The 14810-nt window shown below is 46.3% G+C and overlaps 1 protein-coding gene across 1 annotated transcript in view; it reads left to right on the top strand.

Moving 5' to 3' along the window:
• UBE2QL1 (ubiquitin conjugating enzyme E2 Q family like 1) overlaps positions 1-10453 on the top strand; it is a 38860-nt gene extending 28407 nt beyond the window's left edge. The window contains exon 2 of the mRNA XM_036280112.1: positions 9100-10453. Coding sequence (XP_036136005.1) covers positions 9100-9231 — 132 coding nt within the window. The 3' untranslated portion in view covers positions 9232-10453. The remainder of the gene's footprint in view (positions 1-9099) is intronic.
• The last annotated feature ends 4357 nt before the right edge of the window (positions 10454-14810 follow it).

Genomic DNA, 14810 nt, shown 5'->3' with positions numbered 1-14810 from the left:
AAGTCCATCTTTACCTAACACTTCAAGAAGGAAGACCAAGCTGAAGACAGACCTTGAACTCTCCTCAGACCTGTCCTACTAAAACATGACAGGCAGGAGTGGGGCATCGCCGGTGGCCAGCAATGGAATTTCACATCCTTATGAGCTTTGCTCTATTATTAAGAATCAAAAAAATGATAAAGTAAATAATCCACATAGAGTCTTTGTTATTGCTGTGTTTTTGTTGCAAAACAGACGCTTCTTAAAAGTAATATAATTTTAGAGAATTTGGGCCCAAATCATAACATTTTTACATTTAGATTTTTTTCCAGAAAATATATCTTAAGATTTGCAGTGATTCCAAAATCTCTTCAGCTTTATGGATTCGATGTTGTAGAGTTTTCTTTCACATTTTCAAGTTCCCGTGTTAACTGTGTTGTGGTGGCAACTTGCTTTGTCATCACAAGTCACGCTGCCTGGGGAAGACAGTGGAGCTGTGAAATGTCACCGTACACCGTGCAGACAGACGTGCCTCCTGAAACTGGAAACCGCCTTGAGGGTGCAAACACAATGCCCACGTCACCTTGTTTCTCTGTGAAAACCTTCTGTTACTTCTTGGTGTAGTTTTCCCAGAGCAACCCTGTTTGGGATTTTCCTGTCAAACTCACGAAGTCCCTGCTAGCAGAGGCACAGGGAGGGCTTTTCCAAACCCCACGCAGAGGCAGCTAGCCCGTAGAAAGCAGGGAGGGAGTGGCTGTTTTGCACCAAAGAAGTGCTTTAGCTGTGAAAATGGAACACGGTGTCCTGGCTTGGCCTGTCAGAAGCAGTTTCCTTTGCGTTGTGTGTCTAGCAGAAAGGAAACCACAGAATGCCCGTCATCTGCGGGGACAGGGACTGTGAGCATCTCAGGAGGGAAGCACACCTACTCCGGTCACACAGGAACTGGAGTCAAGGGGTGTCCGCACACCTGGGGCAGGAAGACCAGGCTCTTGGGGTGGAGGCAGATTTAGTGCCCTGTCAGCTCAGGGCTTAAACAAGCTCTGTGGTGAATATGGGATGGAGGCCAGGAGCTCCATGTTGAAAAGAAGGTACGGAGGGCCAGAGGGGGTTCAGTGACTGCCACTCAAACTTCATCCAGGGAGTAAAACCAGGGCAGGCAGCATTTGTGGAGTGAATGGTCAGTATCTCATTTTTCTTCTCTGAATTCTGTGACCCGTCTCCATGATTCTGAGAGCCAGCTGGGCCTTGGGTTCAGAGCATGGCTCTAGTCCTGCGCTGGAGTCCTGTGTGACCTTGAACGTGTCATTGAGCTCTCTGTGTCTGTTTCTTCATCCACAAATCAAGATTGATGATAGCAGAGCCCACTTGGTAGGATCACAGGGAGGTTTTAACGAATGTGTTCAAGCCCATCCCGGCGCACAGCAAGCACTAGGCAGGGCCACCGTGAGGTCTTTGATAGGAGGTCTGGCTGCCACTTACTGAGCTCCGGTGGAGCTAATGAAACCCGCTGGGACCTGGCTGCTTGAGCACAGGTAGAAGTATTAGTGGAATCTCCAAAAAAATATTTTTGAAATGATTACTGATATTTAGATTTTTTAGCAAAAAGTTCCTTGTTCTCTGTTTGCTTCTTCCAAGAAAATTCACTGTATCTCAAAACAGAATTGATAATTGCTAGAACTTTCTTTAAAATGTAGAGGGAAGAGATGCTTATGTTTTGCAAGCATCCAAAATAGCCGCAAACCGTGCCTTTGATGCTGCCAGTGGCTTGAGGGGTTTTAATGATAACATTGAATAGTATCCAGGTTTTTACAAAACTGATGCTGGCTTTGTCGTCCTGAGAGTTTTCACAAATTTAAGAGCAAGTATCTGAAGATGTTTATTACCTAATACTTGAGAAAATATTTTAGAGACTTTAATAGAGAGTCTGTGGTTACATAATATTTCTCAATGGAAAACTCTAGTCTGTTCCACTAAGGCAACATTTCTTCTTCAGTGAAGTGGCTTTGTATCTTGGGCATTAATCTTTGCCCTGATGAGAGTCATTGCCACAGGAGAGCTGGGCTGTGGCCCTGCCAGCGGAGGCAGCTGGAAAGTGGCCAGTTGCACTCATTCATTCAGTCATTCATTCACCCACTGCCACCACCCACCAGGTCCCTGGCCAAGCCCTGTGCATCTCGCTCACCTGGTGTCACCGGGTGTCTCCAGCAATGTGCATGAGGTCTGTTGGATGGCAGGCACTAAATAAATCTGTGGGAAGTACAAGTTGCTGTCTTGGGACATTTCTATTATTAAGCTGCACTTTTCCAAAGAACCAGATTTTTCTTTAATGTGCAGAGATTGCTTTAAAAAAAAATAAAGTCGAGAAGAGTTTATAAAGTTCTGATCTTATTATAAATCAAGCCAGCATCACACTTCTGAGACGACTATTCCCTCCTAAGGCCTGGCACCAGTGCTTTTGGGGCACTTACCTGGCACCCTACTTTACCCTCTCTGACTCCCCCTCGCCTGGCCCGCCTCTGCACCCATGGCTTTCTGCTTCTCTTCTTGCCTGATCCCCCTCCACGTGCTCCCCAGTCCCCTTTCTGGAGCGTCCCTTAAGGCAGTGTCACCTGCAAGGTGTCCTGTGTCATTGGACACACCACCACTGTGCCCGCTTGCCACCCTGCACACCAGGCCAGTGATTTATCCTCTCCAAAGGCTCACCCCACACCACAGATGTCCATGGGTGCATGATTCAGATGTGGAGACCAAGGCACAGGGAGGGTGACTTGCTCCTGTAGGTGGTGGGCAGCGTGGAGACCTGGCCCCTTGCCTCTCTCTTGTGGACCCTCAGCCGTGTCCACCTCCCATGATGAGAGCACTCCAAGCGCTGTTTCCAAGGGCCTCTTGCCTATGAACCTCGGTTTATAATACACTGTCCAAGCTCAGCCCACCCAAAAGGGCTCAGTCTTTTATCCTGTTTTCTTCCAAGTCAGAAACCTGTATGCCTCAGTCCTCCTTCCCCTCAGAGACATTCCTCCCAAGCCCTGCCGACATCACCTCCAAGGACTCAGGCCCTTTCTGTCCACCCACGCTGCCTCTGCTGCAGGCCAGGCCTTCGCCCGTCTTCTCTGCACTGTGACAATAACCTAACTTGCTAACACCCCAACCTGATGGCCACCCACCTCCCAAGAGACCCATCCCAAAAGACAACCTGACTCGATGCTCTGCCACCCCCAGGAGAGGTCCAGATGCTGAAGATGGGGTTGAAAGCCTTGATATCAACCATACCTCTTGTAGAGGTATGGTTGTGTCCCCCAAAAGGATATATTGCAGTCTTAGCCCTCCCCCACCCCCGCCTGTGTATGTGCCTTTATTTGGGATCATTGCAGATATAAAGTTAAGATGAAGCCATCCTGGGATGACTGGTGTCCTGGTAAGAAAAGGGAAATTTGATGCAGAGACAGAGAAACATACAGGGAGAAGGCCATGGGAAAATGAAGACAGAGATCAGGGTGACATGTCTACAAGGCAAGGGACACTGACAATTGTTAACAAACTACCAGAAGCTAGGGGGTAGCATGGAACAGATTCTCCTCTAGAGCCTCCTGTTCTGGCCTCCAGAGCCAGGAGAATATACATTTCTGTTGTTTGAAGCCACCCATGTATGACACTTTGTTCTGACAGCCCCAGGAACTAATGTACCTCCCATTCCTGCCTCCACCCTCTCCTCCCAGGAGCACCTAGACACAAATTCCCAGAGCTCCTCTTGGCTTCCCACAACTGGCTGGATTATCCCACTGTCCTTTGAGTCCAGCTCTAAAACAGCCGCCTCCAGGAAGTCTCCCCTGCCTGAACAGAGTGTTTGAAACCCACGTTGTGGGGGGTTAGGGTTCTTGAGTGCTATTAGACTAACAATTACACTTTCCAAGACTTTGAAAACAAATAACTACTCTGTAATTCAGCCCAGGAAACGAGTGAAAGAACTTCAGAACTTTACATGAGCTGTCTGGAAATTCTTTGTTTAAAGGAGCAGAAGCCTGTAGTTCATAGGTAAATGAAACACCAAAATGCTGTGAAGGTATGTTTGCAAAGAAAAAAAGTAAGAAGAAAATCTAATCAAGGGAGAAATATAGAATAAATGTATTTGTGTCAACTTGCTAAAATAGACAGACATTACTAAAAAGGCTGAGAAATTAGCCACATCAATTCTAAATATTGGATTTGCCTAATGATATTTTTGCGACCCAATAAACCAAGTCATAATATTCACAACAAAGAAAGAAAATTTTGTGTGTCTTTTTTCAAGAGGACACACAAAACTAACTTTGCCAATGGAGAAGACCCTCTGATAGTTTAAAAAATAAAATGCACCATTTATTGTGGTCACCCTGTTCCTGGCACTGTGCCAAGCATATCTATGCTTTAACATTAAATCTTTCTAAAAATCCAGTGTCATATAATACTATTATTATGCTTATTTTACAGATGAGGAAATTGAGATTCAGAGAGGTTAAGTAATTTGCCCAGGGTCACACTGCCAGGAACTGTTGGAGCAGAGATTTGAAGCCAGGTCTGTTGAATTCTGTACCCCTACCCCAACACACACACATACACACACACACACACACACACACACACACACACACACACTCTGTGCCCTAGCTTTTACCAAGTGTCTGCCCATCGTTCTCTAAATATAGCTGGCTATTTCAGCCTCTGCTTCAGGACCCCTTATCTGCACCACCATGAACTGGTAAACGCCTACCCACCCATACTTTAAGGCTCAGTTGAAGTGTCATTAGACTTAGAAACCTTCTGGATACACAGACAACTGACAGTACCCCTCTCCCCACCTTTTTTCTTTTTCTTTCCCCCACAGTACACTTTTCTACCCTCCCCCACCCCACCCCCGCTGAGCTGTATGAGGACCAGAATTATTTCCACCTTGGACATTCCTGAGGTCCCAGCACAGTGCCTAACGGGGAAGACTTGTAGCAATTATTTGCTAAACAAACAGAGAGTAAACTGACTCCTCCTTGCTCTGGGCCATCTTTATTCCGTATACCAATGGTTCTCATTCAGGGGTGATTTTACTTCTAAGGGGACACTTAGCAATGTCTGGAGACAATTGGGCTGTTGTAACTCAAGGAGTGCTGCTAGCATCTAGGGGGTGGAGGGCAGGAGTGCTCCTAAGCATCTTACATAAGACAACCCGCCTCCTCACCCACAACAAAGAATCCTCCAGCCCATGACATAGATAGTACGGAGGCTGAGCAACTCTGATCTACACCTTCTGTCTCAGAAGCTGCAACACACCCAATTATCTCCCCATAATGGACTCTAAGCCCTCAAGAGCAGGGGCCTGGATCACCTTGTCTGCTAAGCACCTCACAGGATGGATGGATGGATGGATGGATGGATGGATGGATGGATGGATGGATGGATGGATGGATGGGAGAAATACAGAAGTGACAAAGCCATACTGAAACTCAACTCAATATGCATGTTGGAGTAAAGAAAATCCTGTAAGATCAGTGGCTGACCTGAGGACCTGAATTTGAGGAAACTTATTAGCTCTGTAGGAATGTGTTCATGTTGACTATTCTGATTGGCCCCCAAAAAAGTCAAACCAAAGCACCAACTAATGGTTTTGCTTAACAGAAGCAGCCCCAGAAAGCTGTATTAGCACTGTTCTGCATCCATATTATGGTGAGATGTTTCAGGTTCTTGGGGCAAAATCCTACATTCATAATTCTACGTTCACAGTCTGTGGCTCAGGAGGATGTTTACTTATCTAACCTCCTAATGACAACAGCGTGATCACAGTGGATTGAGTAAGTTGTCACGTCCAGGTCTTTCAGCATTAAATACAAGTAGGCATGTTAGAAGAAATAAGAGTTATTCTAACAAAAATGCCCAGAATAGACACTTTGACTATTGGTTCAATGGAAATAGACAATGGAGAAATATGTATGTTAGAGAATAAGAAAAATAGTTCTAATGAAGTATATATACTTTAAAATTCTCAAAGTATTTCTAAATTCAGTGCCTTATCTGACAGTCATAGTGACACTGTGCAGCACATCTTGTGCCCACTTTACAGAGGGAAATATAGAGTCAGGGGAGTTAGACTGCAGGATGCCTTAATGCCAGACTCCAGGAGGTTTGTGATGTGGCCCAGTGAGGCCTGGCTCTGATTCAGCCCTGGAAGGAAGAATGGGGACCAGTTCAACAGCAGCACGGCCGTGGGACGTCAGGGGCCGGGATGGATGGAGCGATCCTCCCCTTCCTGGTGCAGTGGGCACCTCAAGGACACTTCAGCAAAAGGCTCAGCCCCCTGGCAGAGCCAGGAAATGTAAGTGGTCGTTTTCAGGTTCAGTGTTTCACTGGGGATTACCTAAGTAGCCAATCAGCAGAGGGCAGGCCATCTATGAAAAGGTCATCTATTAGCTGTAAAGTGGAGTGCAGGAAACAGCAGCTGAGTGCAGTGAGGGCGTGGAGCCTCCGACTAGCTGACCGCAGGCTCTGTCTCCTGGTTGCTGAGTGGACTGGGCACTGGAGCTTTGTGTTCATAATTCTTCCCGGGAAGAAAAGGCCACAAAGAGTGGTCTGTTCATTGGGGTTTTGTCTGTTGTTTTTTGGTAACAATTGGGACTTTCACAAAGAATAGGCATCGTATATGTTCATGCCAAAAGCAACAGCATGTTCCCAGATTATCATGAACCTGTATTTGGCTGCTTTCAGTTCAGAATTCTCAAATCACACCATACGTTTTCACTATTATAGAAAAAGTTCATAGAGGTAATTAGAATTTTTATGTTATGCCAAAAAAAAAAAAAAAAAAAAAAAAAACATAGCCCTTAATATTTTCTCTTACTCGTGAAGAAATTGATGCCAACATTCCTACACAATTGCATTTGTATATGTTTAATGAAGTAACTTTGGACTTTGATCTCAGCCCATGATGATGATTATAAATGTATTAGCTTTTGGTGGTCCCCTTTTATCAAATATAACTACACCACATAAGCAACAGAGGAAGTTATAAACCTGGAACTAGGAGTCGTGTCCTGGTGAGAGGTGGGGACATTTCTGGAAGCCAGGAAGTGGCGATGTCCTTTTTTCTCTTCCAGTCTTCCTTCACCCTTTCAGCAGCTCACCTGATGCAAACCAAGCAGCAAATTAGGAAAGGGGGTGCTGCCTCCGTCAGCAGATGGACAGGTTCCTCCAGGGGTGTCCGGGATGGGAATCAGAGGACAACTGTAACTCTGGATTTCGGACTCCTCACTGGTCCACTGTTGAGAGGAACCACAGCACTGAGTTTAAGTGTGTTTGACACTCTTCCACTCCTAGTTTCTAATGATCGGCTGCTGTTTTCCCCGTGGAAGAGGAGGCCAGGACAGCCCTTCCCACCTGAGTCATGAGTGGGTTATCAGAGACAGCTGAGACTGGCTGGACCTCACCCACCACACAGAACCGGGGTGGTTGCTGCCCTCAGTGCCTCTCTAAGGGAGCAGGTCTGTGATGGGGTCCAGCGAGGCCTGGCTCTGATTCAGGTCACCATTAGACACAGATGACGCTTGCCCGCAGGTGTGTTATTAAAACACACCCACACACACACATATATATATATTACATCCGGGTGGTGTGTCTCAGTGATTGAGCATTGACCCATGCACTAAGAGGTAGCTGGTTCGATTCCCAGTCAGGGCACATGCCCAGGTTGTGGGCCCAATCCCCAGTGGGGGGCATGCAGGAGGCGGCTAATCGATCTTCTCTCTCGTTGATGTTTCTCTTTCTTTTCCTCTCCCATTCTCTCTCTCTGAAATCAATAAAAAAGAAGAAAAATAAAACATATATATAAATATATATATAAAATGGGCAGAGGGCCCATCCAGAGAGAATTCTTAGTATAAGTTTATAAACAACAGGAGAATGTTAGGAGGTAGTACTCATGCACTTGCTGGCGGAGGAAACTCAATGTTCAAGGGTTTTTCTACCTCAGCAAAAAACACACCCATGAGAGACTGAGAAAGGCCAGCAGGTCTTCCAGGAGGAGCTGAGGGAAGTCAAGTCAAGGAAACGTGCCCAGGAGGCTGAGCGAGTTTCTGTTGATCTGCCATCAAGAGGCATGATGAAGAATGACTGGGGCTGGAATAATGCGAGTGACAAAAACTCTGTCTGATTGAGGATCCAGCACTGCCCAGACTCCTCTCTGTCTTCACTCTGCTTGTTCCATCTGAGGCCAAATAAACCCCATTTCATAGGGCTCTCTGGAAGTGTGCTGATGACCTGAGACACGGTCACTCTAGCAGTGTCTTCTGCTTCCTTCTCTCTGTTCTGGAGCCTTATGTGTGCATACTAAGATGAACCTGACCTCTTGTCTACTGCCGACCCAAATGCTCCATCTTCGGACCAGAGCGCACCTGGTCACCGTAGGTGGGGTGCAGACCTCTCCCTGGGCCCCCACTCATCTCCCAAGTTTGTGTGAGGAATCACTGGTCCCGCGCCTTTACCCCCTCACTTGGGACTTGAGGATAGACCTCCCAGTGAAAATGGCTACAGCAGCTCCCCAGGGACATAATGCCCAGGAAGAAATTCACTGAGTGCTCCTGAGCTTGAATTTAAAAAGTCAGATTTTTAAAATGTGTGTGTGTGAATATATAAATATGCTCATGTATTTATTCTACATATAATTATAGAACTCTCCACTGTTACTGAAGAGGAATGAAAAGTTATCATTAAAAGAATGTTGGGAGTATTATCATTAAAAGAACGCTTTGGTGAGAGAGAAGGAAGTTAGAATGATACCTGTCTTGGGGACGGCAGGCTGGGTTCTGCATCGATGCTCTGATTAAGCCTGCCCGCCCTCTCGGGAACGGGCTGAGGATGCTTTCCCGTGTCATGCAGGAGCGTGTGGAGGAAGGCAGCAGCTCTTGTGCTCTCCTCTCCCCTAGATGCCTGCCAGGCCCCGGACCTCTCCATCCGTCTGGTGCCAAAGCTGCAGTGCCCCACCTCTCTTACCCCACACCTATTCAGACCTAAGAAGTGACCACAACTTCGCCTGTTTTAACAAAGGTGGTGAGACATGGGATTCCTACCACGGTTCTAACCTGTTTTCTTTTCCCTCTCACACAGGGGCGGATCTGTAGGAAAGCCGGCAAGTCAAAAAAGTCCTTCAGTCGCAAGGAAGCGGAAGCCACCTTTAAGAGTTTGGTGAAGACGCATGAAAAGTACGGCTGGGTCACCCCGCCCGTCTCTGATGGCTGATGTTTTCGACGCACGTCAGACGCTTAAGCGGCCTCTCCACACACACAGACACCGCCATCTCCTCCTCGACGCTGAGCATCCTCCATCCTTTTTTACTCCAGCGGAACTGAATCCTGAATGCCAAGGAGACATTTAAGTTATTTATGAACAGATGTGTTTACAGAGAGAAAGAGGGAGCTAAAGCTGTTCGGGATTAAGTTTCGATCATAAATGAATGATCATCTCTAAGTCACTTTAGAACAAATGTTGAGATGGTGACATTTCCCAGCCCACCTGCCCCTCCACCCCGGTCACATTGCCCTTAGCTTCTTTCCATAACAGCAGCTCCAAAGAGCAGGCAGGAAACTCAACGCCCGCTGCTTGACCCATTTCCGCGTCAGTGGCGCTGTTCATATTCCATAGGAGCGCCCTGCACCGCTGGTACATGTTTGCTGTGCTCTCTGTCTCTGTTCCTCTCCCTGGCAGGGCAACATCACTTAAAGACGTGTCTTTCTGTGGCCCCCTGTGACAACATGTAGACCTCATTTGTGCTATGACCTTTGGCTCATGAAAACAAAAATCTAATATTGCCAGGTTCTAGTGATTTCAAACAACTGCCCTCTTGGTTCAGATGTGCTCTCTATGCTGATGGGGTGGTGTCCACAGAGAAACCAGCGCCCTTAGATGAGAGTCAGGGCTGCTGTGGCCACAGTGGGCACACAACCCTGCAGACGCCAGGCATGTGCTCCCTGGGGCTCAGAGCAAAGCGTGGGGACATACGGACCGTCTCTTCCGATATCCTAAGATGCTCCTCCGACAGCGAGTTCTGTGTCTTCTCTCTGCTGGTCAACCCACCACCAAAAACAAAAGACAATTTTTCACTCACTGAAGTCAGATCTGACTCATTTTATCATGTGTGCTAGTGACAGGGAATGCCGGAACTGCCAAAGGATACCAAGTGATCATATGACGATTTGCATGACCGGGTTTAATTCTTCACCCTGTAGTCACTTGTGTGTCCCCCAGGTTGGGATGCGTGAGCACCCCGCTGTGATATAAACTTCCTGTTATTTAATCTCCCCACAGTTTCATTTCTCTCTTCTGTTAAGTTACTTAGAACTCTCTAAGAAACTCCATGAAATGAAGAAATACTGTTTATAATCATATGCGGGAAGAGGAAAAATGTTCACCCCAAGTGGAAAATCTTACTGGACACATTTTAAATAAAATCATGCATACCTGACACACTGCCTCAAGAATCCAGTCATTGTGGGCTACGCTTCTGTTTCAAATATTTAATCTGTTTTAACAATTTTAATATTTCAGGTACCACAGATAGCACAACAGCAGTTTGCAGTGAGATACAGATGAGCCTTAGGAACCCATAGTCCTGGCAGAAATCCAGTAGATTAAAATGGTCTCCAGAAGCAACCAGGGAGATAACTAGAAACTGGCATGATCTGGCTCAACTTGAAGGTTGCCAATTGTATTTCACTGCTTTGCTGACCACCAAACTTCCTTCCAGCAGCCTTGGCCACTCGGGGAACTATCCAAGGTTGTCAGAGATCTAACTTCACAGGACAGGAGTCAAGTCCTCTCAACACAATACCACTCACCAAATGTGCCCCTTATTGCTGCTTTTATTTTGTTTACCACTTTTTTCCATGCCCCCTAAACACATGCAGCTCTGTTCAGCATAAATGGCAGTGTACTGGGAATGCCTGACCTGCTGCTCAAGTTCCCTCTGAATAACAATAGCCATGCAATTCGATGACAATGAACTTAAAGCATTCATTCATCTGATCCTCCGCAGAGGAATTCTCTGTCCTGGAAAACCGACATTTAGCGGGCAGTTTTGGACCCTTGACTATTCGTTATAATGGAACCACACTGTGGATACTAATGAGTTAGGACAGAAAGAGCTTGCCGGGGAAGTGCCTGAGTCCATTTCCTTCCAGAGAGTTTCCTCTTCTAATGTGAAATTAAAGGTGACTTCCCCTAAGGAACCATAGGCATGCATTTGAGCTATTGCTGTATGTCTATAGCCGGGTTACTTCGGTGCTGTCTGTTAGCTGGCAGAGGAGCCTGTGCTTGTTGCTTTTGGGGAGCCACCTGCAGGGGCAGCTCAGGGGGTTGTTACAAACTCAGGGTGGGGCTAAGCTACTGCCAACAGCATCGGGAGACATTGGCTCAGCTTCTACTCTGTACGCCCTGAATGTGATGTCTTTTGCATGGCATTTCCATTAGGTTTGTTAGACACTAGAAGTTAGAGGGGATATTCTTCAGTGAAAGAAATACCATTTTTCACTTAAATTGGTAAGTCGTTCTCATTCTCATTTCACTTAAATTGCTTTGACCATTAGTCAGAAGCAAGAACTCCCTTCCTGTTGTCTGGAGGCTTTTAGGCAAACATGACAGTGTTGGTCAAACAGCCAGCTCAGCCTGGATGTGCCTGCTGACCCTGTGGTGGGGGGATACCTACTGCCAGGCATGTCCCTTTCCTCTGAAGTGGGCTTCTGCCTGTAGGGCTGGGTGTGGGAGGGACTAGACCGATACCCAGCAAGTGGGCTGACTGGGGTCACGTTCCCACACAAGCCCCAAATCCATCCCCTTTCAGACAGCAGGGGAGTCATTGGACCGGGGTACAGATGTCCACATCTTGCCTGCTTCACACCCAGACTTATCAGTGGGAACCCCAATCCACCCAGAGGTCACAGAGCCAAAGGAAGGAAAAACTACAAAGTCATGCACACTTTCCATCAGCCCAAAACTCTTTTCCATCTGGCGGTGGCCTGACTGCCCTTGTTCCCAGGTGACCCCGCCCCAACCCTCACTACAGGCCGAGGGCTGTGGATGAGAGCTACGCCTGTTCTGTTGGCTTTCTGGGAGATCAAGATTACTTATGGTTTAAGAAGCTCTATGTGAGCCCTGGGTAGTGTTGGCCTGCACTCAGGGTCGACACTCGAAGGGTCATGGGTTTGATTCCTGGTCAAGGGCACACTTCTGGGTTGCAGGTCAATCCCCAGCCCCCGTTGAGAAACATGCGGGAGGCAACCAATCTATGTGTCTCTCTCACATTGATGTTTCTCTCTCTCTCCTCCCCCTTTCCATACTCTCTAGAAATCAATGGAAAAAATATCCTTGTGTGAGGATTAACAACAAAAAAAAAGTTCTATGTAAGCAGCTAAGTTATCGCCCAGTTCGCATGCACACACGCACACTCCCATGCACACATGCACACTCACATGCACGTGTACATATTCCCTGGCAAATTCACAACCTTGACAATCTCCATTTTTGAGAAGGAAAAACAAACAAACCAGGGTTTAGACCTAAATTTTTCAAGTTCACTCCATCTATCAAATTTTGACCTTGTTTTTTGAGAGGAAAATCTGTGGACTAGTGAAAAAGACTGGATGGAAATTCAAATGCCCACTTTACCTGCTTGAACCTCAGTTCCCTCAACTGTAAACTACAAGGTGTGAGAACTGACTGCACAATGAGGGGAGGTGCTTGGGAAACCCAAAATTATCATACGTATTTACATGTAATTTTTACTGTTATTGGGAAATTTACATTACAACAGGCTTTAATTAGAACACACTTGGATAAAGGCTCAGATAGAGCAATTACAATATTTCAGATGTAATTAACTTGTAGTCATACACTGGCTTTCTGTCTCCAATCCCCTACTTTAAGTCAATGAACCAAACTTTAGATATATGGAATGCAGAAGAGGAAGGTCTCCTTCCATGGAGGAGCTCATAAGACAAGAAAATCATAGGAACCAACAACAAGTGAGCAGAGATCAAAGACCCCTAGATGCTAAACTACAAGGCAGACATTGTGTAGGTAGAGGATTTCTAACTGATAACCAGGGATGTTTTCAGGGAGCAAGTCAGGCTTGAGTTACAGCTGGGCAAGAGGGAAGGGCAGGTGTAGAAATAGGGGGAGTGCTGAAGTCACCTAGTCTTTGTCCATATTGGCCCTACAGGGAGAACTGGGTAGCTCCTTGCTGCTTCTCACCTGCAGGGATCCTGTCTATAGATCTGCAGGATGCAATCCAACCTCACAGCCTAAACACAGCACTGGGGCTGGCCCCTTACCTAAGAATTATATTCCGGTGTTTCATCTGAACCCTTCTAACAGCATGCAAAATTTAAATAGAATTTGCTTTCTGGAGAAACAGAACTAGCTTGCTAGTTCAGAGGAGGGTAGAACCATCAAATTTGGGAGGCCATGTAGTCTAACTTCATGCACTCGACAGTGGAGGAAATGAGCTCAAAGACATTGAGTGGTTTTTCCAAAGTCAACCAGAGGAATTAAGCCAAGATCTCTGTCTTGCTGGTGCTGTCTGATCATCCGTGATGCCATCCATGAACCATTCTGCAATTCATTTGATCTGCATCCTTAGCCCAATGCTGGATGGAGCCACAGGTCTTCCAAGCTGGCTAGGAAACACCCAGAGTGATTCACTGTGTCAAAAGCAAGTTGGTGCAAAGGGCAGAGTTTCCTGACTGCTTCAGGGAAGCTGTGGTGAGGGACTTAGACCTCAGCCCATGTGTTTACAATCAGTATTTGCTTTTTCATCCAAAGTCATTAAAATAATATACAGCTCTGTTCCTTAGCTTTATGCTGTGTTCTACCTTATCTTTCTGATTTTGGCAGGCTCCAGTTTGCATAGTATTGAGTATCACTCAATCCCAGGGCCCATCTGACCTGAGGATGTGGTCAACAAAATGGAAAGGCCAAATAAACACAGTTGACATCCAGGAAGGTAATAAGCAATGGTAGCTTCGTTCCAGATGCAACACAGGACCAAAGTTTGCTGGCCAAAGAGACATAATCAAAGCAGAGTATTTGAACAGAGTGTAGATACAAAGGGAAGCAAGATTTTATTTCAAGGTCATAACAGGGCTAGACAAATAGAATGGGCTGGGGAGTCAACCTCCAGGGTCATCCCCTTGGGTCAGTTAGGCAGTATGTGGCGAGGACATAGATACCTGCACTGCTTCCACTGCTGATGGACTCTGACCCTTCCCTGTTCCTCCACTGGAGGCAAATTAAGTGCTGTCCTCCTTTGTGGACACACAATCACTTTACATCTTTAGATCTCAGGCGACCACTGGAGATGGCACTAAGTGAGCTAAAGAATATCTGCTGTAACCTGATGTGCTTGGTTTCATTCCCGCTTGCCTCCTCAGCTAATGTGACTTTGTTTTACAAACATTGTCACCATAGGACCATGGTAGGCTGCTGATCTACATATAGTGGACTACTGTAAACTTTTAGACTATCATCACAATTCACATTGTAGTCAAAATGAGAAGGGGAAATTGCATATGTCATAAAATAAATAGGAAAGAAATGCTGACTACTGGAAGAGAGTGAAGGCACGTGTTAGCTAGTCTAGAGGCACTGTCCTGATGGGAAAAACAAGGATTCTCAAAAGCAAGACTTGAAAACCAAGACAATAGATGTCTTTCCATGGAATGATTGTTGTGTCCCTGCGTGGTCTCTGTTCAATATTTGTCAGAATAACTCATGGTGTCCATATGCATTATCCTTTGTGGTCATTGTGGGTGGCTTTCTACCATGTG

The sequence above is a fragment of the Molossus molossus genome, unplaced genomic scaffold (assembly GCF_014108415.1).
Source record: "Molossus molossus isolate mMolMol1 unplaced genomic scaffold, mMolMol1.p scaffold_m16_p_3, whole genome shotgun sequence".
Classification (NCBI taxonomy): Eukaryota; Metazoa; Chordata; class Mammalia; order Chiroptera; family Molossidae; genus Molossus; species Molossus molossus.
This window is presented reverse-complemented; position numbering and strand designations above follow the sequence as displayed.